The 21,423-nt window shown below is 36.2% G+C and overlaps 1 protein-coding gene across 7 annotated transcripts in view; it reads left to right on the top strand.

The window, feature by feature from the left end:
* Positions 1-21,423, top strand: part of SDCCAG8 (serologically defined colon cancer antigen 8) — a 111,416-nt gene that overhangs the window by 51,637 nt on the left and 38,356 nt on the right. For 4 of the 7 annotated variants that reach the window (XM_027887305.1, XM_027887308.1, XM_027887304.1 and 1 more), the window contains 3 exons: positions 6,850-6,977; positions 9,150-9,258; positions 16,047-16,178. In XM_027887305.1, the coding sequence (XP_027743106.1) occupies positions 6,850-6,977; positions 9,150-9,258; positions 16,047-16,178 (369 nt within the window). Of the gene's footprint in view, positions 1-6,849; positions 6,978-9,149; positions 9,259-9,354; positions 9,392-16,046; positions 16,179-21,423 lie in introns of those variants that run through there. The other 3 variants (XM_027887310.1, XM_027887311.1, XM_027887307.1) reach the window with 3 other exon arrangements.

Below are 21,423 nucleotides of genomic sequence, written 5' to 3' on the forward strand. Positions count from 1 at the left end.
AAGAAATCCAGTCCTTTCATTTTGTTAACTGGTCTGGTAGATAGAAGTAGAGATGGAATATATCATCAGCCACGTATATACTGAAGTTCACTATATTCAAGATTCTTTATTTCACATAAACTTTCATAGGAGTGACACTGTGTGGCTCTCTGTTCCTATGCCCCTACAGCTTTTTGTTTTTCTCGTGAAAAACCATTGCTATCTCCAGTTAGTGGAGATATTTTTTAAGTAGTTTTGAAGTACGGTAAGTGCTAAAAAATAGAGTAGGAATTTTTTTCATGTGCAGCTATTAATGTATAATATCTTCTGATGCCTCAGTAGGGCTTAAAGGGCAAAGTGGAAATTTTAGACGTAGTGTTTTATTGTTTCTGTAGACCTCATTATTATATATAGTGTAAATATATGTAAAACTTTTAAGACAGTTCCAATGGTGTAACTGCATTCTAAATAGAGAAAGATGGAAAAACTTTCCAGATCCATATTTAAAGAGGTAAATCAGTCTTTAAATAACTTCTCTAATTGCTTGTAGTAGCTTCAGCTCTTGGTGGTTTTGAGGAGAAAGCTCTGACATTTCATTATTTTAGGGAACTTTGTATTTCTCAGCTGTTGTAAAAAAGAATAACTAAGATTATTTTTAATTACCCTAAGTTCTCATGAATAGACCCACATGAGTCCTGAACAATGATGCAGCCCTTCAGTTCTACCAATTAATAGATAGGTCTCTTCAAGAAAATTTGACCATGTGAATATAGATTTTACTGAAGCTCACCAAACACAGTGTGCTGGCTGGGGCAGTTTCCAGAAACTTGAGCTTTCTGCTGAGAAGACCTGGCAGCCTGCTCCAGAATCAGCATCCAGTCAGCTCTCAGAAACAGACAAAAAGAGCAACTCAGTGGGTAATTCCCTCAATGGGATACAGGAAGGGCAAGTTTTCAGCTCCTTGGAGAGGTTTAAAGAAATGACCTGATCATGATGCTTTTAAAAGGTATTTCTATATAATTCTTGCACAAGCATGCACGTGTGCTTCTTTTTTTATTTGTTTTTTTTACATAAGAACATTTGTTTCATGCCTTCTGCCCTGTAAGAGCACCAAGAGCTGTAAAATCTAGTCTAGGGCAGATTTACACATGCACAGAAAAAAATCAAAACCTTTATACAAAAATTCACATGGCAGAAAAAAAACAACAGTGTTTTATAAGAGGAAGCCTCCAAACGCTGTCCAGCTATGTCTTTGTTCACGGCAACCATATGTATTAACAAGGACCTATTAGATGAAAATTCATAGGCCTTACAAAGGAAGATAACCAAAACAATCCATGCTAAACAAAAGGTTGATAGAAGCCTGACTTAAGGGAAAGGGAGAAAGCTTGTGACCGTGAGCAGCCTTATGGACTTGATCCAAACGTACGAGCAAGGCACACATTCTAGAGCTCTGTTAATTTAGAAGGTTTGGAAAGTAATAATTTTGCATCACAGCTACACTTAAAACCAGCATGTACCTATTTACCTACAGAATTAGAGGTCTTACTGTGTTACATTTCCTTACTTAAATGTTCGAAAATACTAAGACCAGATAGCATATGATAAAACTCAGTAAGTATGCTCTCCATTATAAATGGCTGAATAGGATACTGCAGTGCTGTTAAATTGAAAGACAGGTCTGAAAGGAGTTTTAGGAGTTTGACATTAATAGAAAAAATCATTTAAGACTACTCTTTGGGAGAATGACTTCTTGGTAGATTGTGTTTTTATTTTTTTTCATATTTACAGGCTTCAGGCTTGTCTGATGACTTGAAAAAAAAATAAAAAATGAGCCCTTACTCTTCTGAGTATGACATACTTGCAAAGATACATATGGAATACAGAGAAAAGCAATTCGTGACTTGTGATCTTATTCTGTATACATTCTTTTATGACCTTAATTTTTAATAGTTTCTGATAGTAAAGTAAGGATGGCAAAAATTGTTATCATGTTTCCCTTTACAGAATAGGACAAATATTGTGATCTCTTGTTTCAGCTTTTATTCTTTTGGGTTTTTTGTTAGGCATGAATTTGTTGTTTGGTTGGTTAGGGTTTTTACCTCCTGTAGCCTGAGAGAAGAGCAAGGATATACTCTAATTTTCCATTCTTCCCTTGGCACTTGTAGCTGAAATAATAAGATGAAATAACCTATGAGTAGGTGATTCAGAAAGCTCCTTGTAATAGACAATCCAGTACCCCTATATCATGGAAAGCTTGCAAAGCAGACTGCTAAAACATTGCTGAGCCTTTGTACCCAAAGCTATTGGTCTTTAGGGTTCCTAATACATGTAGGCTTTCAAGTCCTACTTTCAGAAGTGTTTTAATTGATCTGAGTGCCTTCATACCAGATTTTATTAAAGATACTGGAATAAAATGCTTGAGTAACTCCTCAAAACTTTTTCAATTTAGTAGAAAAGCTTTTGCATACGTTTATTTTCAAAAATGCTGGGAGAAAAAGTGCATTTCCTCTGAGCCTTTTCTGAGGTGATTTGTGCATTCGCTCACAGTGCTGGCCCACTTGGCTCTGTGTTTTCTAGGAAAGAGGTCTGTGCTCGACCACTGAGGCATGTGGTAAAAGCATCAGTGTTCGGCTTGACTGGTCCTCTTGCTGCCCAAGTATGAGTGCTGGTACAGAGTTCCAGGACTGGTCATCATTTAGACAGCAGTCTTGTTAGTTCAGATAGCTCAAACATTTGAAAGACTAAATGCTAGCTACTCCTTAATGAGTTATGAAGTTCAGTTTAAATATCTGAAAGCTGAAATATTTTATAGTTACATTTTTAACTATAATTAGTATGAACTGAAGATGTCAAAAGTAATGTTGTGATAACCTCTTTTGTGTCACTAAACTGAGATAATTACTAGAGTGTTTTAATTTGTCCAATTAAATTCATAGTCCTTACTAATGGATCCATTACCTTTTTACAAAATGCCACATGTTGATCTCATGGAAAAATCAAATAGTCAATATAGTAAGCACGATTGCTTCAAATCATAGTTGCTTTGTTAGAAGACTTATTGACAGCCTCCAGTCAGATGCCGAATTCTACACTGAGAACCATTCTGTACTTTTTGTGTTTTTACAGTTACCAAACTGAAAAGACTTTCAAAAATGCCTACTGTTGAATTGTGCTGTGAAATTCAAAGTTTTACCAATCTAAGTACTTTTCGTTTACAGTCAAAAATTCACAAGTGATTATTTATGTCAAATATGACTTTTATATCAGTAGTCATTACATCCTTTGTTTTTCTTTACTGCAAAGCCATTTGGTGGAGAGAAGTCGTCTATTGAAAATGGATCTGTGATCCAGTTTTTCTTTGTTAGTGGTGGGAAAGGTGTTTTGGGGGTTGGGTTTTTTATTTATTTGTGTGTCTTTATTAAATTTGGTGGGTCAAATTCAGCCTCATACTTTTATGCTAACTTTGAGGTCGAAGTGAATTTTCACTTCATTTTCAGCAAGGATTTTTTTTAAGGTTTGCCAGTGATGGCAATTTTCTTCTTCCTGTGCTACTAGCTGCAGTTTACAGTGCCTTTTTTGTCAAGAACATGTAGAAAGCGCGGCTTTCAAGCACTGCAAACCAATATCCAGTTTGTTGAGACATCAGTTAAGTAAGTTACCTGTGGCTCTTTGCAGTCACAACACACACTCAAAACAGTCAATGTTTAGGAATAAAATCACTGTGAAAAACTTCAGAACAGGCCTCGGGAAGAGCTTGAGCTTGTCTCAGTGGTTGCTTCTGATTTCAATGGCACAAAAATGAAAGTCACCATGAGTTCGTTCAATGCTTCTGCTTTAGTAAAACTGATCAGTGTTACAACTAAATGCGGACTTATTGTCAGATGGACATTCGCTCAGTGTTTTGCAAAGAGTATTGTGTGAAAGAGCTGTAACTTTTGCTGCTGTCTCCAGTTTTGAGTCAGTGTTTGCATTTGAGTAGAGAACAGGCTGTTGCACTTTAACCACTCTTTCCCCTAGTTTTGCTCTCTATAGATGAAGTTTTAAAAAGTTCTGCAACTGTTAATCTTTAGTAGACATTTCTGATTCAGATCTTACCTGTGTCATCAAAATTAGTCTGTTGTAGCTTTTCTTTACATGTGTCTGTGCTTTCCTTTAGTGAAAGGAAATTCTGAAGTCTTTGTAAGGAGGAGACTTCTGAAATCTTCACACTAATGCTGGAGAGACTAAGGACTGTTTCCTTCTGTCTGCAGTCCATAGACTTCCTTTTTCTTAAGTCAAGTACCCCTCCTTTAACAATTCAGACTAATTGCAAATAATCAGTGTCAAACCTTCTCAAACTCCTGCAGCATTTGCTGATTGTAGCAGGAATACCAGTAGATCCTGAAATCTCTTAGGTTGCCTTCTGCATGTTTTATACTTTTTTTTCTTATTTCTCTGTATATGTGTTGGGAAAATTTTCAGTGGGGGGGAAAAGAGATTGAACTTAGAGAGCGGAGAAGGTGCCAACTCAAGGTGTGGGTGAAAGTCTTGCCACTCTGTTTAGGCAGCTTTGGCTCCTGGGATTTTTTTCATTCCTCAGCAGCTCTAAGCACCTCAGATACTGTTCTTTATGTAGCACTGGATATGTTTTAATCCCAAAATATTTTAGGTTCTGAGAAGCTACCCTTCTGTGTAACAGTTACATGTGTTCTCCTAGTCTTACAATTGCGCTTTTATCCACTGTATAAACTCATCGTCAACCATTCCAACCATTCTTCAACCATTTCAGCTGTAGGGAACTCACCACACATCCATGGTTTCTAAGCTCTTGCTAGTTTGCTCTATACAGTAAGTAACACAGGTGAATGGCTCTTTTGGATGGGTCCCCTTAGCAAGAGAGTGTTTCTGGTGGCGGTAGATTCTGCATTTATTTTGAACTTGAACATCAGCATGTGTTTGTCAGGAGGGACCTTAGCAATGAGTGATGGACCTCTACAGGCTTGCTTTGGTAGCTTCAGCTGTGCAGCTTGATAGATGCTGAAGGCTACCCCCAGCAGAATGCTAGCCAGCCAGCTGTGTGCCAGATGACAGCACGGCACCCAACTGCACACAGCCATCTCACATGACACTATTAAATAAAATACTGTACTACTGACATTTTCTTTAGCTGAAAGTGTCGGGGAGATGTGTGAAGTGCTGGTGTGTGGTTTGGTGTTGTTTTTATTTTTGAGCAGTCTGCTGCTCATTGCAACTGTTTGAAGGTAAAAAATGTTTGTAAAAGGGAAGGAGTTTGCATAGACTGGTTTCCAGCAAATATGGAAAAAATTTTCTCCGTAATGCTTTCCGTATTTGGAGCTTACACTTAGGAAATGAATGTGAGCGTTGCTCCTTAGGATAGCCACAATATGGTTGTGAAGTAATGCCGAGAGTGGTGTGATAAAGTGCAATTCAGTGTATGAAATTTCCTTCAAAAATGTGCTTTGTTTCCTTAATGCTCTAATATTCTTGCAATATAAATTTATTTTCTGTCTTACCTTAGAAGGAACTGCCTGTGATTTCCAAGGGAGTTTTGCCTAAGGTAGGGCTTGCAACATCAGGACCAGGAATTAGTGTAATGTGACCCACCATTTGTATTGCTTTGGGGTAAATTTGAGAGAGAAGATTTAACATTGTGTGTGTCATGCTGAGATATTGCAATATCTCGGATGGGTTATTAGGCACCAATCCAAAGGTTAAGTGCAGCAACCACATGAGATGTGGCTTTATCCTTACATGATCTGTGCCTGTGTTCTCTTTTGGAGTTCTCTGAAATAGGTATTATCCCTAGAATAAAACATGTTTATAATACTTTGTTGAAACCTATCCCAAGCTATTAAATGTCGTTTCACCAGAAAGATGTGTGCTTACATGTCATTTGGAATCTAGAAATCAATCCTTGTATGTGTGAACTCACTGACATTTTGAACCTGGATCCCAGTGTGCATCAGATAAATATCCACAACCTTTGGGAAAGTCTAGGTATGAATTTGCAGTTTAGGACCTTTTCTAATTTATATGAATATATCTTTTGGGGGGTTTATTTTCCATGCTGTTTTTGCTTGGCTTGCATTAAATAAAATGCTTCAATGGAGTGTGGTAGTCTAGCATTTGTTTTGCCTCAGGAGTAAATTGCCCCATCTTGCATATCTGGTCAAGTAAATTGCTCTCTTGCCTGTGTACTTCGATAATAATACTGGGCTTTAGACCTTCCTATACAACCCCCCAGTGAGCAGAACCACAAGAGGCTGGGCCTGTGTGGTGCTAGCAGTCTTCTCTATTGTAATGGATGCATTCATCTCCTATTTACATAAATTAATAGTTAAAACTTGTTTGGTTGCTTAAGAAAACTCATTAAGCTTTCAGAGTAACTGTATTATGAGCACTGTGGCAATCATTCCCATTGACTTATCTCCTGCTGGTTCACTGGGAACCCGTCCATCTCAGGGTCAGGTCCCTAAGCTTCATTGCAGAGTTAAACAAATAGCATTTAAAAGAAAAATAAAAATAATCTGTTCAATGCGAAGTGGATAAGTGGAAAGCTTCGTTATGAAAAAGAGGTCATGTTTAAAATTTTTAAAAATAAAATGCTATTTTTGTCTGCAAGGCCAGTTTTCTCTCAGGAAGTAGATCATTTTTTTATCCATTTTCTACTAGTCACTGGAGGATGTTTGACATTGTAAGAGAAAGGTCAGTTTGTATAACCTGAAGTGGGAGGAGATGTTTAATGTGAAAATGTGGCCAGATTTTTTGTTATTATTATTTGAATGTTCTGCTTTACCCTTTTAATTTATCATCTTCAGTATGTGATTTTTATTTTTTTCTATTTCTTATTTTTGTTTTTTTTTATAGATTGGAGAAAGAGAGCATTCAGCACAGCGTTAGCAATGAAGCAAAGGCCCGAGCCCTTCAGGCCCAGCAAAGAGAGCAGGAGCTGACACAGAAGATGCAGCAAATGGAGGCCCAGCATGAGAAAACTGGTAGGTGGTAGGGAAAGATTAGAGCCTGGGCACTCACTCACAAGCCAGGCCCACGCCTTACTGTGAAATGACATCAGGAACACCTGTAACCTTTGGCTGGCCGAAGGGAGCAGATGCTAACTACACCGGAGATTCCGAATTACATATTAGTTAGCGTTTAAAAGAGAAAATGGAAAGTATTGCCCACTGTCTGTTGATTTCAGAGTGCTGCTCTCACATCTGTTGCACCATCTGGATTATGAGTTTATTTACCTGTGTTCAAGAAACGTAAAGCTGAGAGAGACCACAACAAAGTAGAAAAACAAAGGGCTTGTTTTTGGCTGGATTTTCAGGCACACATGTTATATAAAGAAAATAGCATCAGAAGCTCTGCGGGAAATGCTCTGAGCTTACAGTTAAAGTCTCCTGAATAGCATTGAACAGTTCCCACAGTACACACATTATAGCTACTCTAAAAGCTTAATGAGTTTGCTTCGGCATCCAAACTGGAGAAAAGCTTTAGCCATTAATCGGTTCTTAATTCACTGTCGCAGCTGGATGTAATTCACTGGCTCCAAATTGATATGTTCCTTTATTTAATCTTTGCAGCCTCAAACATTTTTAGCATTACCATGTGCCCCCCCCACACACATCCTCAATCTAGAAGAAAGATGTTTAATCCCTTGCATACTTCAGGTTCTCAAAATAGGAGACTTCATTGCATTGACTTAGCCGATCAATAACTTCTAACTTTAATCTGGAAGTAAAATGGGTTTTCCAAACAAAAAAAAACAAAAAAAAGCCTTTTGTTATTGTGAAGTACTATGCCAGCAACAGTAATAAAGGTACATATTAAAAATAAACAAAACAAAAATTTTAAAAGAAGGGAAAGAAGGGTTTTTTTAGAGAGAAAATCTCTAACCCCTGAGCACAAAAGGAAGGAGGAGCTTCAGCTCTTATGGAACATGATATATTCATGTGTTTAATAAAGTACCGTTTGTACCCACTAGTCCTGCAATGCATTTAGGAAAACTACGTAACACATTAATCCTAAGAAGTGTTGGATAATACCTGAGGTACAGGCATGTTTATATCTGCTGTCTGATTTTCTGCCTTTTTTTCAGCATTATCACAGTACTAGAGGACTTTTCCGTGTGTTCAGGGAATGCAAACAGCTACATTATGGCTGCTGCCTACACTGTAAGAAAAGAAAAGGAGCTCTCAGAATCACCTTTCCCTCCTTTAGCCAGCACATCTGCATATGACCATGTGTAATTTTGCACAAGAGAGATGTAATTTACCCTCCTGGTGCATGAATTCTCCCAGTATACAAAAATGAAACAACATTAAGTTGTTTTTTATATCCCTAGCAGGATTAGGTTTGTTTTTTATATCCCTAGCAGGATTAGGAGTTGAAAATTATAGTCATTTATTATGTATATAAAGAAACCTTTGGCTGTTATGACCCTACACACATGCAAGGAATTTGGTTAAGAATGGTCTTGCTCTCTCCAATGTTAAAAGCAGACATGAAGAAACATCATTTTGTAGTATCTTCATTTTGAAAGAATGAAGATGCCTGAATGCTAGGTCATGAGTTTTGGTGCAGCCTAAAGTAACTGAAAATTAGTTTATAAAATGGTTTCACTCCAACTGTCATTGGAGAATAAGTCTATTTCTTATCATTTAAGAAAAAAAGTTACGTTAATTATAATAAGCTCAAGACCTGGTAAATAAAAGAACTGCTTTTTTAAGGAGATACTGAATAAGTCTGCAGTTGTAGACTCAAATGTTGTTTGGGTTGTCAGTGTGTCCTCTGCACCAGTTAAGCAAGCAAAAGTCTACTAAAGCATTGCTTGCCAATTTTATTTCTCCTAGAAATGTCAACTAACTTCTAGCTAAAAAGCAAAACCACCAGATTAGATATCTAGTCTTCACGGTTACTCTTCTCTTACAAGATCAGATTCAGTGGCAACATTGCTTTAACACTCTAGCTAATTCTGACCTAGAGCCTTATTTGGTAGATGATGGTGTCTAAATTCCATATCCAAGTAGCTGAAGTTTAAAAAACATTTCAAAATTGAAAGGATCTAGAAGAAAGAAAGTAGGAATATATAAAATTGTTTCTAAGTTATCTATAAATTTATATCATTAGAAAGTAACTTCATAGTTTCATAATTTTATGATTTCTAGTAGAAGAACTGGATTCATTGCTGACCTCCCAGAATACATTCATAGCAAAATTAAAGGAAGAATGTTGTATGTTGGCAAGGAAGTTGGAACAAATGTCAGAAAAATACAGGTTAGTATATTTTTCTTAACCTGCCCCTTTTATTACTAGGACATGCTTCCTTATTTTTTTATTTGTATTTTAATTTTAGTATTCATTTTGTCCCAGGTATCACACATCATATTAATGTAATATATACCCTTTAAGAAAAAGGATGATTCTAGTTTTCTGTTGTCCATATTATGTTTCTGGCTAATACTTTAAATTTCTTGGACGATTCCAATGTAAAAATTGCGTACTATTTTCTTCCTGATGTTCATATTCTTAATATGAAAGGCAGAAAATTGTTAACGAAGCTATAGTTCTAGTTTATCTGAAGTTATATGAAAAATGCGAAAGATTTAAAGTTGTCAAAATTATTGTCTGTTGGTTAAATTATTTACTTAAAGCTCCTTTCACAATACTATGCTACACACTGAATATTGTCTATGAAGTAATTGTTATCAAAATTGCTTGTCATTGAAGCTCTGATTCTGCTGCTGCTTATTTTCCATGAATAGCAAGTCTAAATTCCAAGCATTGAAAACTGAGGAAGAGGGCAAAACCTAGAAGCAATAATAATTTAAACAAATACGAAGCTATGGAGGTTTCTGTTTGGAAGTTCTATAGGACAGAACTATCAAGATTAGTTCTATAGCGGTAAATCATTTGATTTCACATTTTTAAGTGGGAAAACAGTATCTGTTGAAACTTTCTGTGGGGTTCGTATTTAGTGTCCTAAACTGGACTTCAGTGAAGAGTTGGCATTCTGCAGCTTCTTTATATTATATGCAAAGTGAATTTGGTAAGTAAGGCTAGGATTCATCTTGTAGCTGATGTGAGGTAAGGAAAACACTGAGCAAAGATGAAATTGGTTTTCAAGATAGGATTCTTCTTCTGCTAGGTGGATTTAATCATCCTCTCGCGATAACATAACAAGGGCAACACTCACTCAGTGACAGAGCTCATTTACCCCACTATCCTCATTCTAAGAATGGTCAGAGAGGAATAACATAAGTAGATGACAGACACACATATATATATGTCCATCTTATAGGATGCTTCCCACGGGTACTGCCTCCACTGTCCATCCTACTTTCCACCGAATATGAAGTGTTGACTAGCTGTTAAACAGCTGAAGCTGGGAGATGAATCCCATCCAGAGTGTTTGGGGAACAAATGAGAAACTTGCAGAACTGTAGGCAGTCTTTCCTTTCAAATGTTGTGATGGGTACTTGAGAGAGAAGAAAACAGAATTTTTCTTCTGAAAAAGCAGAGCTCTTCTGCTAAAGTAATGCAAAATCTAAATAGATTCGAATCGTATTATTATTCCAGCAATAAAAATGCACACAGACTTTGTTGCTAGAGCTCACAGTCACAGACTAGTAACTGTAAAGGATGAAGCAAAGACAGAAAACATACTGTGAAAACACATTATTCTCTGAAAATAAATACTAGAGATTGCCAAGTGTTTCTCCACCTAGCAGCATTAGCTGACTATGTCAGGAACCTGAAAAAGGGAAAAGGAGCCCTCTTGCATCTCCAGAAAGTGGTATATTTTACGCAAGAAACTGAAAAGAAGAATATATGAAAGTCGTTCTGAGAAGTGGCCCTAAAATAGCTTGAACTTGCTTTCATTGGAGCTGGAGCTGCTGCAGTCAGTAACAAGAATGGAGAAATGGGTAGGGACAAAGACAGAATGTAAAAATGAGAACAGAAAGGTAGAACAGGAGATGGTGGGAAATGAGTCTAATACAGATGACTTCAGAGAGTGATATGATCAGGTGCAGAAAATTACTTTGGCCAAGTTTTAGGTGCATGATCAGAATGTATCTTTCAGTAGCACTTCTCCAAAAGGCAATCTTTGTTCTCATTGTCACTGGATATAGTGTAAAACTAGAATTCTGGGACAGAATGTTGTAGCTTTGTCTTCTGAAAAAAAAAACAAAATAATTTGGGCAAGATTTCATAGCCTATTTCTAAAGTATATTAATAAAAGCAGATCACGAAGCAGCAGTGTGCTCAATTTGCATGGAAAATGTATTTTCTATTTTTGGTTTTTTACATGTTTTTGACCTTACCATAAACTGAATTTTGGACCTGGATATGTATTTTCTTGCTATACTTGTAGAGTCTTTGTGCCTTAGTTTCCGTGGGTTTAAGAAATAACTGTATACTACTAGTACCATTATTTAATTAGTGAAACACTCAAAGTCTTTTTAGAACAGATGCAATAATAAGTTTTATTTGAATATTCTTGCTTTTGATGGGAAGTGCCCATTTGTAATAAGAAATATTTCAAAATTATCTGTGACAACTTCATATTTTCAAAATTTCAGTGAGATGCATCCGAATGCAACATATATTTTTATGTTTAATGTGGGTTTTCTGAGAAACCTAAACTGAAGTTTATGTGTTTATATGTAAGCTGGAACCATTCTTGTGAGCTAGTCCCTATACAGAAATGTTTCAGAAGGACAATGTCAGACAAATTATAAACCTCTCAAGCTGTGCAGAAAGATGATAGTGTCTGTTAAGGTTTTCGTGTGCATAGGCATGTTTAAAAATATAGTCCTTTGTTGATTTCTTCTCTGGTTTTTTGTTCTTGTTTTTTTTTCTCTGATTGTCACTGTCTGAGTTTCTAGGTTGTAGATTAATGCTTAACGCTACCCACTGTGTATTTGTGATTTGCGTTTTGTAATTAAGGGGAACAATGGGAGTCCATTGGGTCTCGTTATATATAATGGTTGGTTTAATTTGTTTCACTTCTATCTTGTTAATTGTAAATTGATCATTAAGATTTGAATTCTAATCTGTCACCAGGGTTGTGAGTATTGAAGCTAGAGCAATGATCCTGGTTTTAATCACTGCTGATGAGAAACAAATTTTATAATTTTGGTACATATTGCAGTTCATATATTTTAACACTGTATTTTATGGTGTTATAAATATTGTTAAATGACTTTTAGTGTAGTTTTACTGTTTGGACTATAATGTATAAATTATATTACCGGTTTGGCAACAGTAGGCATCCAACTGTGTGAGTTTAATTGAAGTAAAGAACACATACCCGGCTGAACTATTTTTCTGCATATTTGGTTGCACTCAATACCAGGAGTGAATTGTTTGTTGAAGGTAGCTGCATGAAGATGGGAAACAGTCTGTCAGAAGGTTCAATCGTTAAAATTATATGCAACAATACTGCATCAGCAGAAAATATTTTAGAGCGTGTATTTAATTTCTGTACAAGTAAACAACTGGTCTTAAGAGCACGAAAAGGAGATGTTTAAACAGCACTGCAATGCAAAAGGTAGTTCAAAGGAGTAAAGGCAGGATTGCCACTTTAGTGTTCAAAAACCAGCTCATCCTAAAAAATGTCCTAAGACTGACTTTGAATTGTGACTTCTAAATATTTGTGCATTTTTGTTGCCTCTTGTATTTGAGTGTTTTAGAGAAACTTGTTTGGGTTTTTTTCCAAGACTCTTCCACTAGCGATTGTAAATAAACCTTAAATTGCTTTTTAAATAGGAGCTGAGGTAGTGGAACAGATTCAGAAGCGTAGAGGGGGTTTTGTTGTTGCTTCTGCCCCACATCAATTATTTTTAATATACTGACAAATAAATCAAATTTGGTAAAATCTATTATGCATTTAATTACAAGCGTGCATTTTATATTTTCATTTTCATGTGTTGTTGTAGCTTTGCTCTCAGTGTAGTCAAAATAATATTGATTTCATACAGGTCTTTAGAGTCTATCAGATGTCTGAGGCACACGCAGATACATGACTGCATGACTCATTGGCCAGCCTAAGCTGCAGAAGTGCACCTTCATGCAGAGTTCAGCTTAGATGGCAGCACTCCAAATGTCTGCATGCTTCAGTTTCTGCTAAGTCCACCACATCTTACTGTTCAGACAATTGAACTTAGAGTAGCTCTTGTGGAGCACCATCAGGACACCAGTGCTGTGTGCTTTAGTTGTGCTGAATCCATCAGACTTGGTGCTTAGCACATACTTATTTCTAACTTGGCTCTGTCCCTGGCGTTATGAGTGGGCTGTCTCTGAAGTTCAGCACTGTGTACTTTGGTTCTTATTCCACTCTCTCTCGAACCCCTGCTGTGACACCCTGGGAGCAGAGTAATTCGGAAGCATTTACGCAGAACTGGTCCTGCCCCTTCCTCTTATATAAATGTGCTATCCCATTCAGTACGGTTATCAGGCTTATTACAATGTGGTTGGTTTTGGCAGGGGGAGAGGGGGGTTGTGGTGGGTTTTTTTACCCCAACAATTTGTCAAGTTATTTAAATATCGCACAGAATTAGCTGTTCTGTCTTTGGAAACTGGGGTGGATGAAAGGTATTTTTAAAGATGCAGAGGGAAACTTTGACAAGTGATGATGAAGACTCTTGGTGTGCAGTATTGTGCTAGGACTGGTTCTCTCTTTAATGCTGACACACCTGAACCTTTTAACACTGACCTTAATAGGCATTCTGCCCTTCATATATAGTGTCCTTCAAAACTTCCCTGTCATTAAATATTTGAATCTTGGTGGTGAAACTCTTAGATATTTACATGGAAAAGGCATTGTGTAAATAATGTCTTAATAGGCTGCCTTTTTTTTTTTTCCTGTGTTAAACTGTAATTACAAGAGATGTTTTAGCAGAAGACACCACTAATATCATGGTTCAAAACATCAGGCATTTATGGCTGTATTTTACTGATTGTGCTATATTTTACTGATTATGCTATATTTTACTGATTATGCTACTTGTGTTGCGTTTGTTTCATTATTCATTATATTTCATATTCAGTAGCATTTTGATTTTGGTTGATTTGAATTCCTTGATCTTTCCAGAAAGATTTCAGGCACCTTCAAATGTGATGGGGATAAATAAGTCCTTGTAAAACTTTTGGGATTCTGTCACCTTGAAAGTTCCTTCTGCTGTTTCCATGAATGAGACAATCACATATATGTTCAGAAAAAGAAGCAGGATCCCCCCTACTTGAAAAACCCTAAAACCATGATGATTTAGAGTATTCCTACGTGGCAGATTCAGTTGCTGAGTTTTGCTGACAGAAAAAGGAACACAGTGTTGAATTTAGTCCATGTTGCCACTTGGTTGGGTTTTGTCATGTCAGGTCTCTGTTGAGCTGCTCTGCAGCGGACCTTTGCTTTTATCCGCTGCTTGTCTGTCCTACAGTATCAGTATCAAGTACAGACTGCATTCACATTGTGTGATAACAGTTGGTCCAGTTGGCAATGCTTTGTTAATGCTGACATTTAAGTTACTGGTATTTCTGTTAAATGACCGGTGTACAAATTCAGTTTCTGCTACCTTCCTATAACATCCTGCCCACTTTTACATGTGCCTATCCAGGAAACTCCTGGGCGCTGAAGTCTGATGTACAAATATATCAGTACAATTCTGATGTATTCAACTGTGATATTCCTTAACAGAGCTGTAACTCCCTATCTAAATTTAATTACATACAGCCTTCATCCAAAGTTTCCCTTGCTAAGTTCTTTTGGATTCACAGATGATATCATGCATTGTTCTCTATTTAAACATGAGAAGATTATGTTGTCATTTCTAGATTTGACTTGTCAATGTATCAACATGATTTTGAAGGAGGAGTATTCCTTCCCCCCTGCACTTTGTTGTATTTTTCAGAATGTCAGTTGTTGTTGCATTCTGTAACAGCCAGGAAGGTAAAGTATCTTTCTGCTGTAATTGCAGCATATTTAAGTTTATGATTTAAAGATATATCTGAAGATTTTTAATCTCAAGATCTGGAGTGGCAGATGCCATAAATCAAATTTGTTTGCTTTTGATTCGTGCTTTCTGATGGTATAGCAGATTCTGACATGTTCTCATTAACCTTTTCCAAAGAGTTAAAATTGTACAAGTGCATAATGTATATTTTATCACAATTTAATCTGAGGTCTTTTCCTGATATTAAGAAACAGCTCATGCCTGTTTCTCCATGGGCTGATGGTTAGAGATGTAGCAAGTAGCAGTCCCAGGTCATTCATGGATCTGGTGTCTCTGCTCACCCGTGAAGAATAAAAATTGCTTAGAAGTGACTAATATTCCTAAAGATTGTGATGAGGTTTATGTAGGTTAGTGCGTGCCTGCATGATTCGTCCCTCATTTCTTAAGGTTTTACTAATTTTCCTCTTAGCGTGGCTTTGGGTTTTGAGGGGTTTTTTTTGGTTTTGTTCTTGGAGGGGGGCAGGGTCTAGAAGGATTTGTGGGATTTTGTTTTTGTTGTTTTTTTTTTTTATTTATTTTTTTAAATATGTGTAATGTTATTTTGGGCATATGAGGTTAATAAAGTTACTAAAACAGTACCATTAATTAGATTTCAACCTGTGCAGTGCAGTAAAGGTTGAACAAGTTTTTAGTAGCCGTTTTTTTAAACTAAATGTTAGTTGCTGCTAATAAAGAAGTTGAAATGTGTTTTCAAAATGCTAGCCAAATTCTTGCTTAACAAGTCTGAATTTACATTTATCGATCTTATTTAACATCAGTGCATAATGCCAAAGTGACATGCATGCCTGTTTAAATGAGGCTGAAATTAGCTTAGCCAACCTATGACTGAGTGATTGCCATTGGCATATTTACCAGATACCCTTCAGCATCATGTCCTTTTGTCTTAAGATTTTCTGAAACAGAGTTTTCTTTCTGTACATTCTAGTAATAGCTTGTTTATGCATTACATATACATGTATGAAATTTTATAAATGCTGAAGCCACATATTGATGGCACGCTGCAGGATGAAATCTGACAACATCCATCATCGCTTTGTTTTACTTCTGTAGATCTGAAGTCAACCAGCTTAGTCAGGAAAAAGAGTATCTTCATGGCAGATTGGAGAAGATGCAGAAACGGAATGATGAATTGGACCAACAATGTATCCAGCATGGGAGAATGCATGAGAGGATGAAGTCAAGGTAGGAGGTCCTGTTAATCTGTCGATATGTGATATGCTCAAACTGTACTGGTTGTGTTGTGTAAACATAAAAATGACACTAGGTTGTGTGAAAGTAATATTCTTTCCTTATGAAAATGACCATTCCTTCTCCCTCCCCAAGCATTCTGTCAAGTTTTTTTATAACATCTTTTGCTTGTGCCATTTTAGATAAATAGAAGGAAAGCTTGAACAACATAGTCTTCCAAAGAATTTAAGCCTAGTACATATGTGTGTGGGCTGCTTCGGCTGTTCTCTGCTCTAACTTGGATGAATAGTCTTACCATATTAAAAATAAAAAAAAAAAAAAAAAAAAAAAAAAAAAAAAGAAAAAAAAAAAAAAAAAAAAAAAAAAAAAAAAAAAAAAAAAAAAAAAATAAAAAAAAAAAAAAAAAAAAAAAAAAAAAAAAAAAAAAAAAAAAAAAAAAAAAAAAAAAAAAAAAAAAAAAAAAAAAAAAAAAAAAAAAAAAAAAAAAAAAAAAAAAAAAAAAAAAAAAGGGAGGGAATACGGGGGAGGTGGGGAGGAAGGACAGAGGAGGTTATTCAGTGATATGAACGTAGAGTACAGATGTGGATTCCATAATGCCATGTAATAGTTGTATTTTGGGGGTTTACCATCATTTAACTTGCATAAACAGACAAATCTTAGTGGAGATCTCAGTAACCAGAGAAATATTAACAGCTTCCAGGCACCACTAACCTTTCAGACAAGCAATGACTTCCTCAGGAAGAGCTGGAAGCAGCTGCAGCAAGACTAGTCTGAAATATTTCCACCAATATCAATTGACTGTTCTGTCCAGAGTGTCCAGACTGATAACCCCTTGTGCTGTGATATGGATTAGATGTCCTCAAAGATCACTGTGGATTCTTTTCCTTTTTGTTCCAGAAACTTCATCTATGCTCTCTTGTTCTGTTTTCTGCTCTACACTAAGTATAGCAAGCACTTGAAAGAGCTTAAGCATGCTTGTGGAGGTAGAGGATGAAGTAAGGAGGAGGCTGAGCAGCAGCTCTGCAAATCCGGTCATCCAGGCTACCTCTTGTCAGTACTGAAAGGCAAACTGCAGTTTAACTTCATTTGGGCTGGACAGTCCTTACTGGGAAAGATTGTTTCCTTTTTTGATCACTGACCTACTGATAGGAACAGAGCTTGCATGCATTGAAGCAGCCAGTCCCTTATGCTCATTTTTTTTTAAGTATTGATTTTTAATTTTTTTTCTTTTTTTTGCTGTCATCCCTTTATTCTCTGTCTATGTAAGCTTCTTCCTTGCAAGCACTTCATATGTCCATTCCAGTTGCCCAGACCCTCTTCTTTCCTCTTCCTTTTCAGACTTCTGTCTGTTCCTCATCCTGTTCTTCTGTAACCCTGGATTGTCATCATCATTTATATCTCGAAGAACAGAGTAATTCAGAATGCTACAACTGTGCCACTAAGCTGTGTGACCATTTAGTCTTTCCTTTTATCTCACCTTCCTTTTGGTTTCTTTACTCGTGGTGGATTCTTACCATACGAAGAATGAGGGCTCAAGGTTACTTTCAGAAGGGGAAAAAAAAATCCCCCTCCCCACACCTTTTTAGCTCCTAGCTGTTCTTCTGTAGAATTATTAGTATCTAGTTGAATTTAAGACTGCTTTATAAGTTTTTGAGAAAACCTTTCCTCTGTCAGAACCAAATAAAATTGATCTACTGGAAAATGTTGCTTATTCTTTGCAGCAGCAATGATTATACACTAGAAAAGACTTAAAGCATTAATCCAGAACAGAAAAGTGGTTTGAAAGCAGAGTGGTCATGCTGCAGGCAATGCCTTACCTTCTGCTGCTGTTTTGCTGACAACAAGGAGAGAAAACAGGACAGTAATAGCATTTGTCTTATTTAATATTTTAGAATATGTAAATGCAGAAGAAATTATCAATTATTTGAAACATGAACAGTATACTTTATCAGCATTTTAAGAGAGGGCTTTTTAATATATTTTTAATTGTGATCTTGCACTGTATAATTTAAAATCCAGGTAATAAGTGACAAGACCGATATAATAAACTGCTTTAAAAAATCAGTGTAATCTAATTTTAATTTCCATGTAATAGATTTTCAGGATCAGTTCCCAAATGCTATAAATTAGTTATGAAGTTTACAGATCTGGGTGAAGAAAAGGAGAAAGTATAACTACTACAACAAATAAATCTCCCAGTTCCTTATATTTATGTTGAAAGACTTCCACCAAATAAAAACATCTGATTTTGAAAATAGAGACCTGACTGTGCTACTAAGTAGAAGTAGAACAGCCTCAGGTTTTCATCCATCACTTAGATACTAATAATCACAGCAAAATACTGTTAACACGTTTCCCCTTTGTATGCAGCTACAAATAACTGATCTTCTTGCAACACAGTCCCACAAAGTGCATTCCTACCTAATTTTCTAGATGCTGTTATTCTGGATCTCTTTAGAAAGTTTCTTTTATCAAAATGATTTTGGCTAAACTTGGGACCCAGCATTTGCATTTGAATAACGAGGAATTTTGGTATTTGTTTAAGAAGAAATCTCTGTCAATACTTGTGTTCTCCGAGGAAAATGTGACAGTCCCTGATATAACTGTTTTGTGGAAGAAGCAAGATCTAATTGATCAGTCAGAATTTCTTTTGGAGAAAAACAGTGTTTAACCAATCATAATAGTTGCATTCCTGAAAGTGAACAAGATAATTTTTTTACTGCCTCTCCTATCTTTCTGTGTAAATACATGCTGCAAATGAATACAGTCCAAAATTATATAAGAAAGTTTTAAAGAAAGAGATTGCAGTCATTAAAGAGGATATTGAATCAGCCTTTTCAATGTGATGGAAATTTCCAACCTTTTCAGTGAGTTTTTACACAGGGAAATATTTCATTAAAAGAAGTAGATGTCCATCTTAAATGATACAGCTGTCACATGTTACTGAGGCAAACTTGAATTGAAAGATGTATAGGTTGCAGGACTAGGGTGACATGTTAAGAGTGCAGTGGAGCTCATGAAAAGATGTTCATTTAATGTTTGTTAACCTAGCAACACTCTGGATCTTTGTTTAGATACATGTATGGGTTTTTTACATTAGTTTTTTTATTGTTTTGATATGGATTTTGCAGCTATCCACTTTAGCATTTTAGACAATGATTTGTTTAGCTAAGTAGATCATCTCGAAAGTATTCATTAGCATGACATAGGGTCACCTGTGTGTCACTAGAAGTGGTCATCATGTGTGACTTTATGGATCTGAATCTTGGAGAAATAAATTCTTGTCTGTTATGTAGCAAAGAGTCTTTTTGTATGAATTTTCAACCTCACAGCAAATTATGTTAGTAAATTCTTCAAATTCCCACTCTGTAGACTTGAGTTCACAGGAGAAATTAGCAGGTAGCAGAAAATACAGAATTTCTTATAAGGCAGCTGTAACGATAGGAACCAGCCAAGAGTAAAAAGAATATGAAGCAAAAATAAAAGGTTGGATTTGGGGTTTTTTTTTGGTGCTCCACTCCATGTAAAGTGAATAGATTCCAGACAAGGGAAAATTCAAACCCAAATGAATTGTGTAACTGTACATGTAAAGTAGGTTCATTCTCTCTTTAATCTGTTTTCAGACTGAATTCCCAGGCATGGGTTTACACCTCTGTAGTTAGACCAGTTCTGTAGATGCCGATCCACTTTCTCACAAGCCCTTTTCCCTCTCGATTTGGGAGTAAGAAGAAAAAGACAAGAATCTGCCTAGATCTTATTACTGTTGGAATGTATTTGTAAATAAGTATTAATTGCCGAAGCTGCCATGGGTCAGGATTTCATCAAGCTATTTAAGCTCTCGCTGAACTTAACTCCTGTAGTTACCACATTCGGTTATGGCTTTGCTTTTCTGCATCTTTTCTTCTCATAAAGCAGGCATTTGATTTTAAGTCAGCTATTTTGAGAATTTCTTCTATGGACAGCCAGTGTCTAAAATGGGAAGCATTTAATTAAATATAGCTTAGCTCTTTCCTATGTATGTGTCCTGTTAAAGACCCAGGTGATATGTGGAAATGCAGCAAATATGGAGTAGCATCTTCAAGCAGGAAAAGAAAATCCTAAGCAATTTCTTTCATTTTTTCAAGATGAGCTGGCCATACCGTTACTTTTTATCAAGCAGGTAAAGAAAAAAAAGCATTTGGACAGTAGTTAATTTGAAGTGGAAGTCTCTTTTAAAATCTTTTTAATAGAATGCATATTTAGAAGCTTCTAATGAGTTTTTTTCCAAACATTTTTTCAAACTAAGTTCAGCATATGAAATTTGGGGTCATGAATTTTCTCTGTTTTGGTGATTAGAGTTGGTATTACTGTTATTTTTGCTGTAAGGTGTGTGATCGCTGTTCAGTCTGTATAACATTAACGATAATAATACATTTTATGCAGATTTTTATGGGGCTTTTTGCTGTGGTAGGTTTTGGTGGTGATACTGTTAGATGTAATTCAACTGTATTTTTGCTAGCTAAAGTCAAAAAAGAAGAGCCTACAGGACTGGCAGTTTGGGGCAGATGTGTGTCTATTCCTTAGGCATCAGTGGTTGTAAGTTAACTATAAAAATGTTACAACCATCTGTGTAACAAGACGGCAGAGATCTGCTCTCGCCTGTTACTATAAATAAGAAGGAGATTTGTTTGACTTCATAGACATTGGATTTATAAAGACTATATGTGTCAAATTGTGACTACGTGCCATGTTGCTGAGATATGTCTGCAGCCAACTACCTGGGGTGTCTTCCCCTTCAGACATTCTAGTGCAGTGCAGCAACTGTGCAGAAATGTCTGTATAGCACAACATGTGACAAATTATATTTGTTTTCTACCTATGGCGAAATGTATGATTCTTATGGATAAGCTTATCTGGAAGAGTAGTTAAAATGGATTTTTAAATGGACCACTCAAGGAGTGAAAGTGCAACATTCAGTTTGACAAGGATTTTAAAGGCTTTTTACCACCATTAGGTTTATTTTTTTGCTTTTTTTTTTCCTTAAGTAATAGTGTATGCAAGATCATGTAAGCATGAGAGAGCAGGTATCTGTGAGAACTGAGACACAGAGAGAGAGAATACACCAGCATTTTCAAGTACCTGATATGTAAAATCACAATAGCTAGTTTACTGTCACTATTACACTTCTGAATAGAAATTTTTGGTTTCCTGGCAAATCTTCAGTAGAGCAATTGATTAAAATTATTTCTTGATAACTGGA

This window comes from Empidonax traillii, unplaced genomic scaffold, assembly GCF_003031625.1.
Source record: "Empidonax traillii isolate 1590-97213 ecotype Southwest subspecies unplaced genomic scaffold, ASM303162v1 scaffold206:size1282135, whole genome shotgun sequence".
NCBI classification, from domain to species: domain Eukaryota; kingdom Metazoa; phylum Chordata; class Aves; order Passeriformes; family Tyrannidae; genus Empidonax; species Empidonax traillii.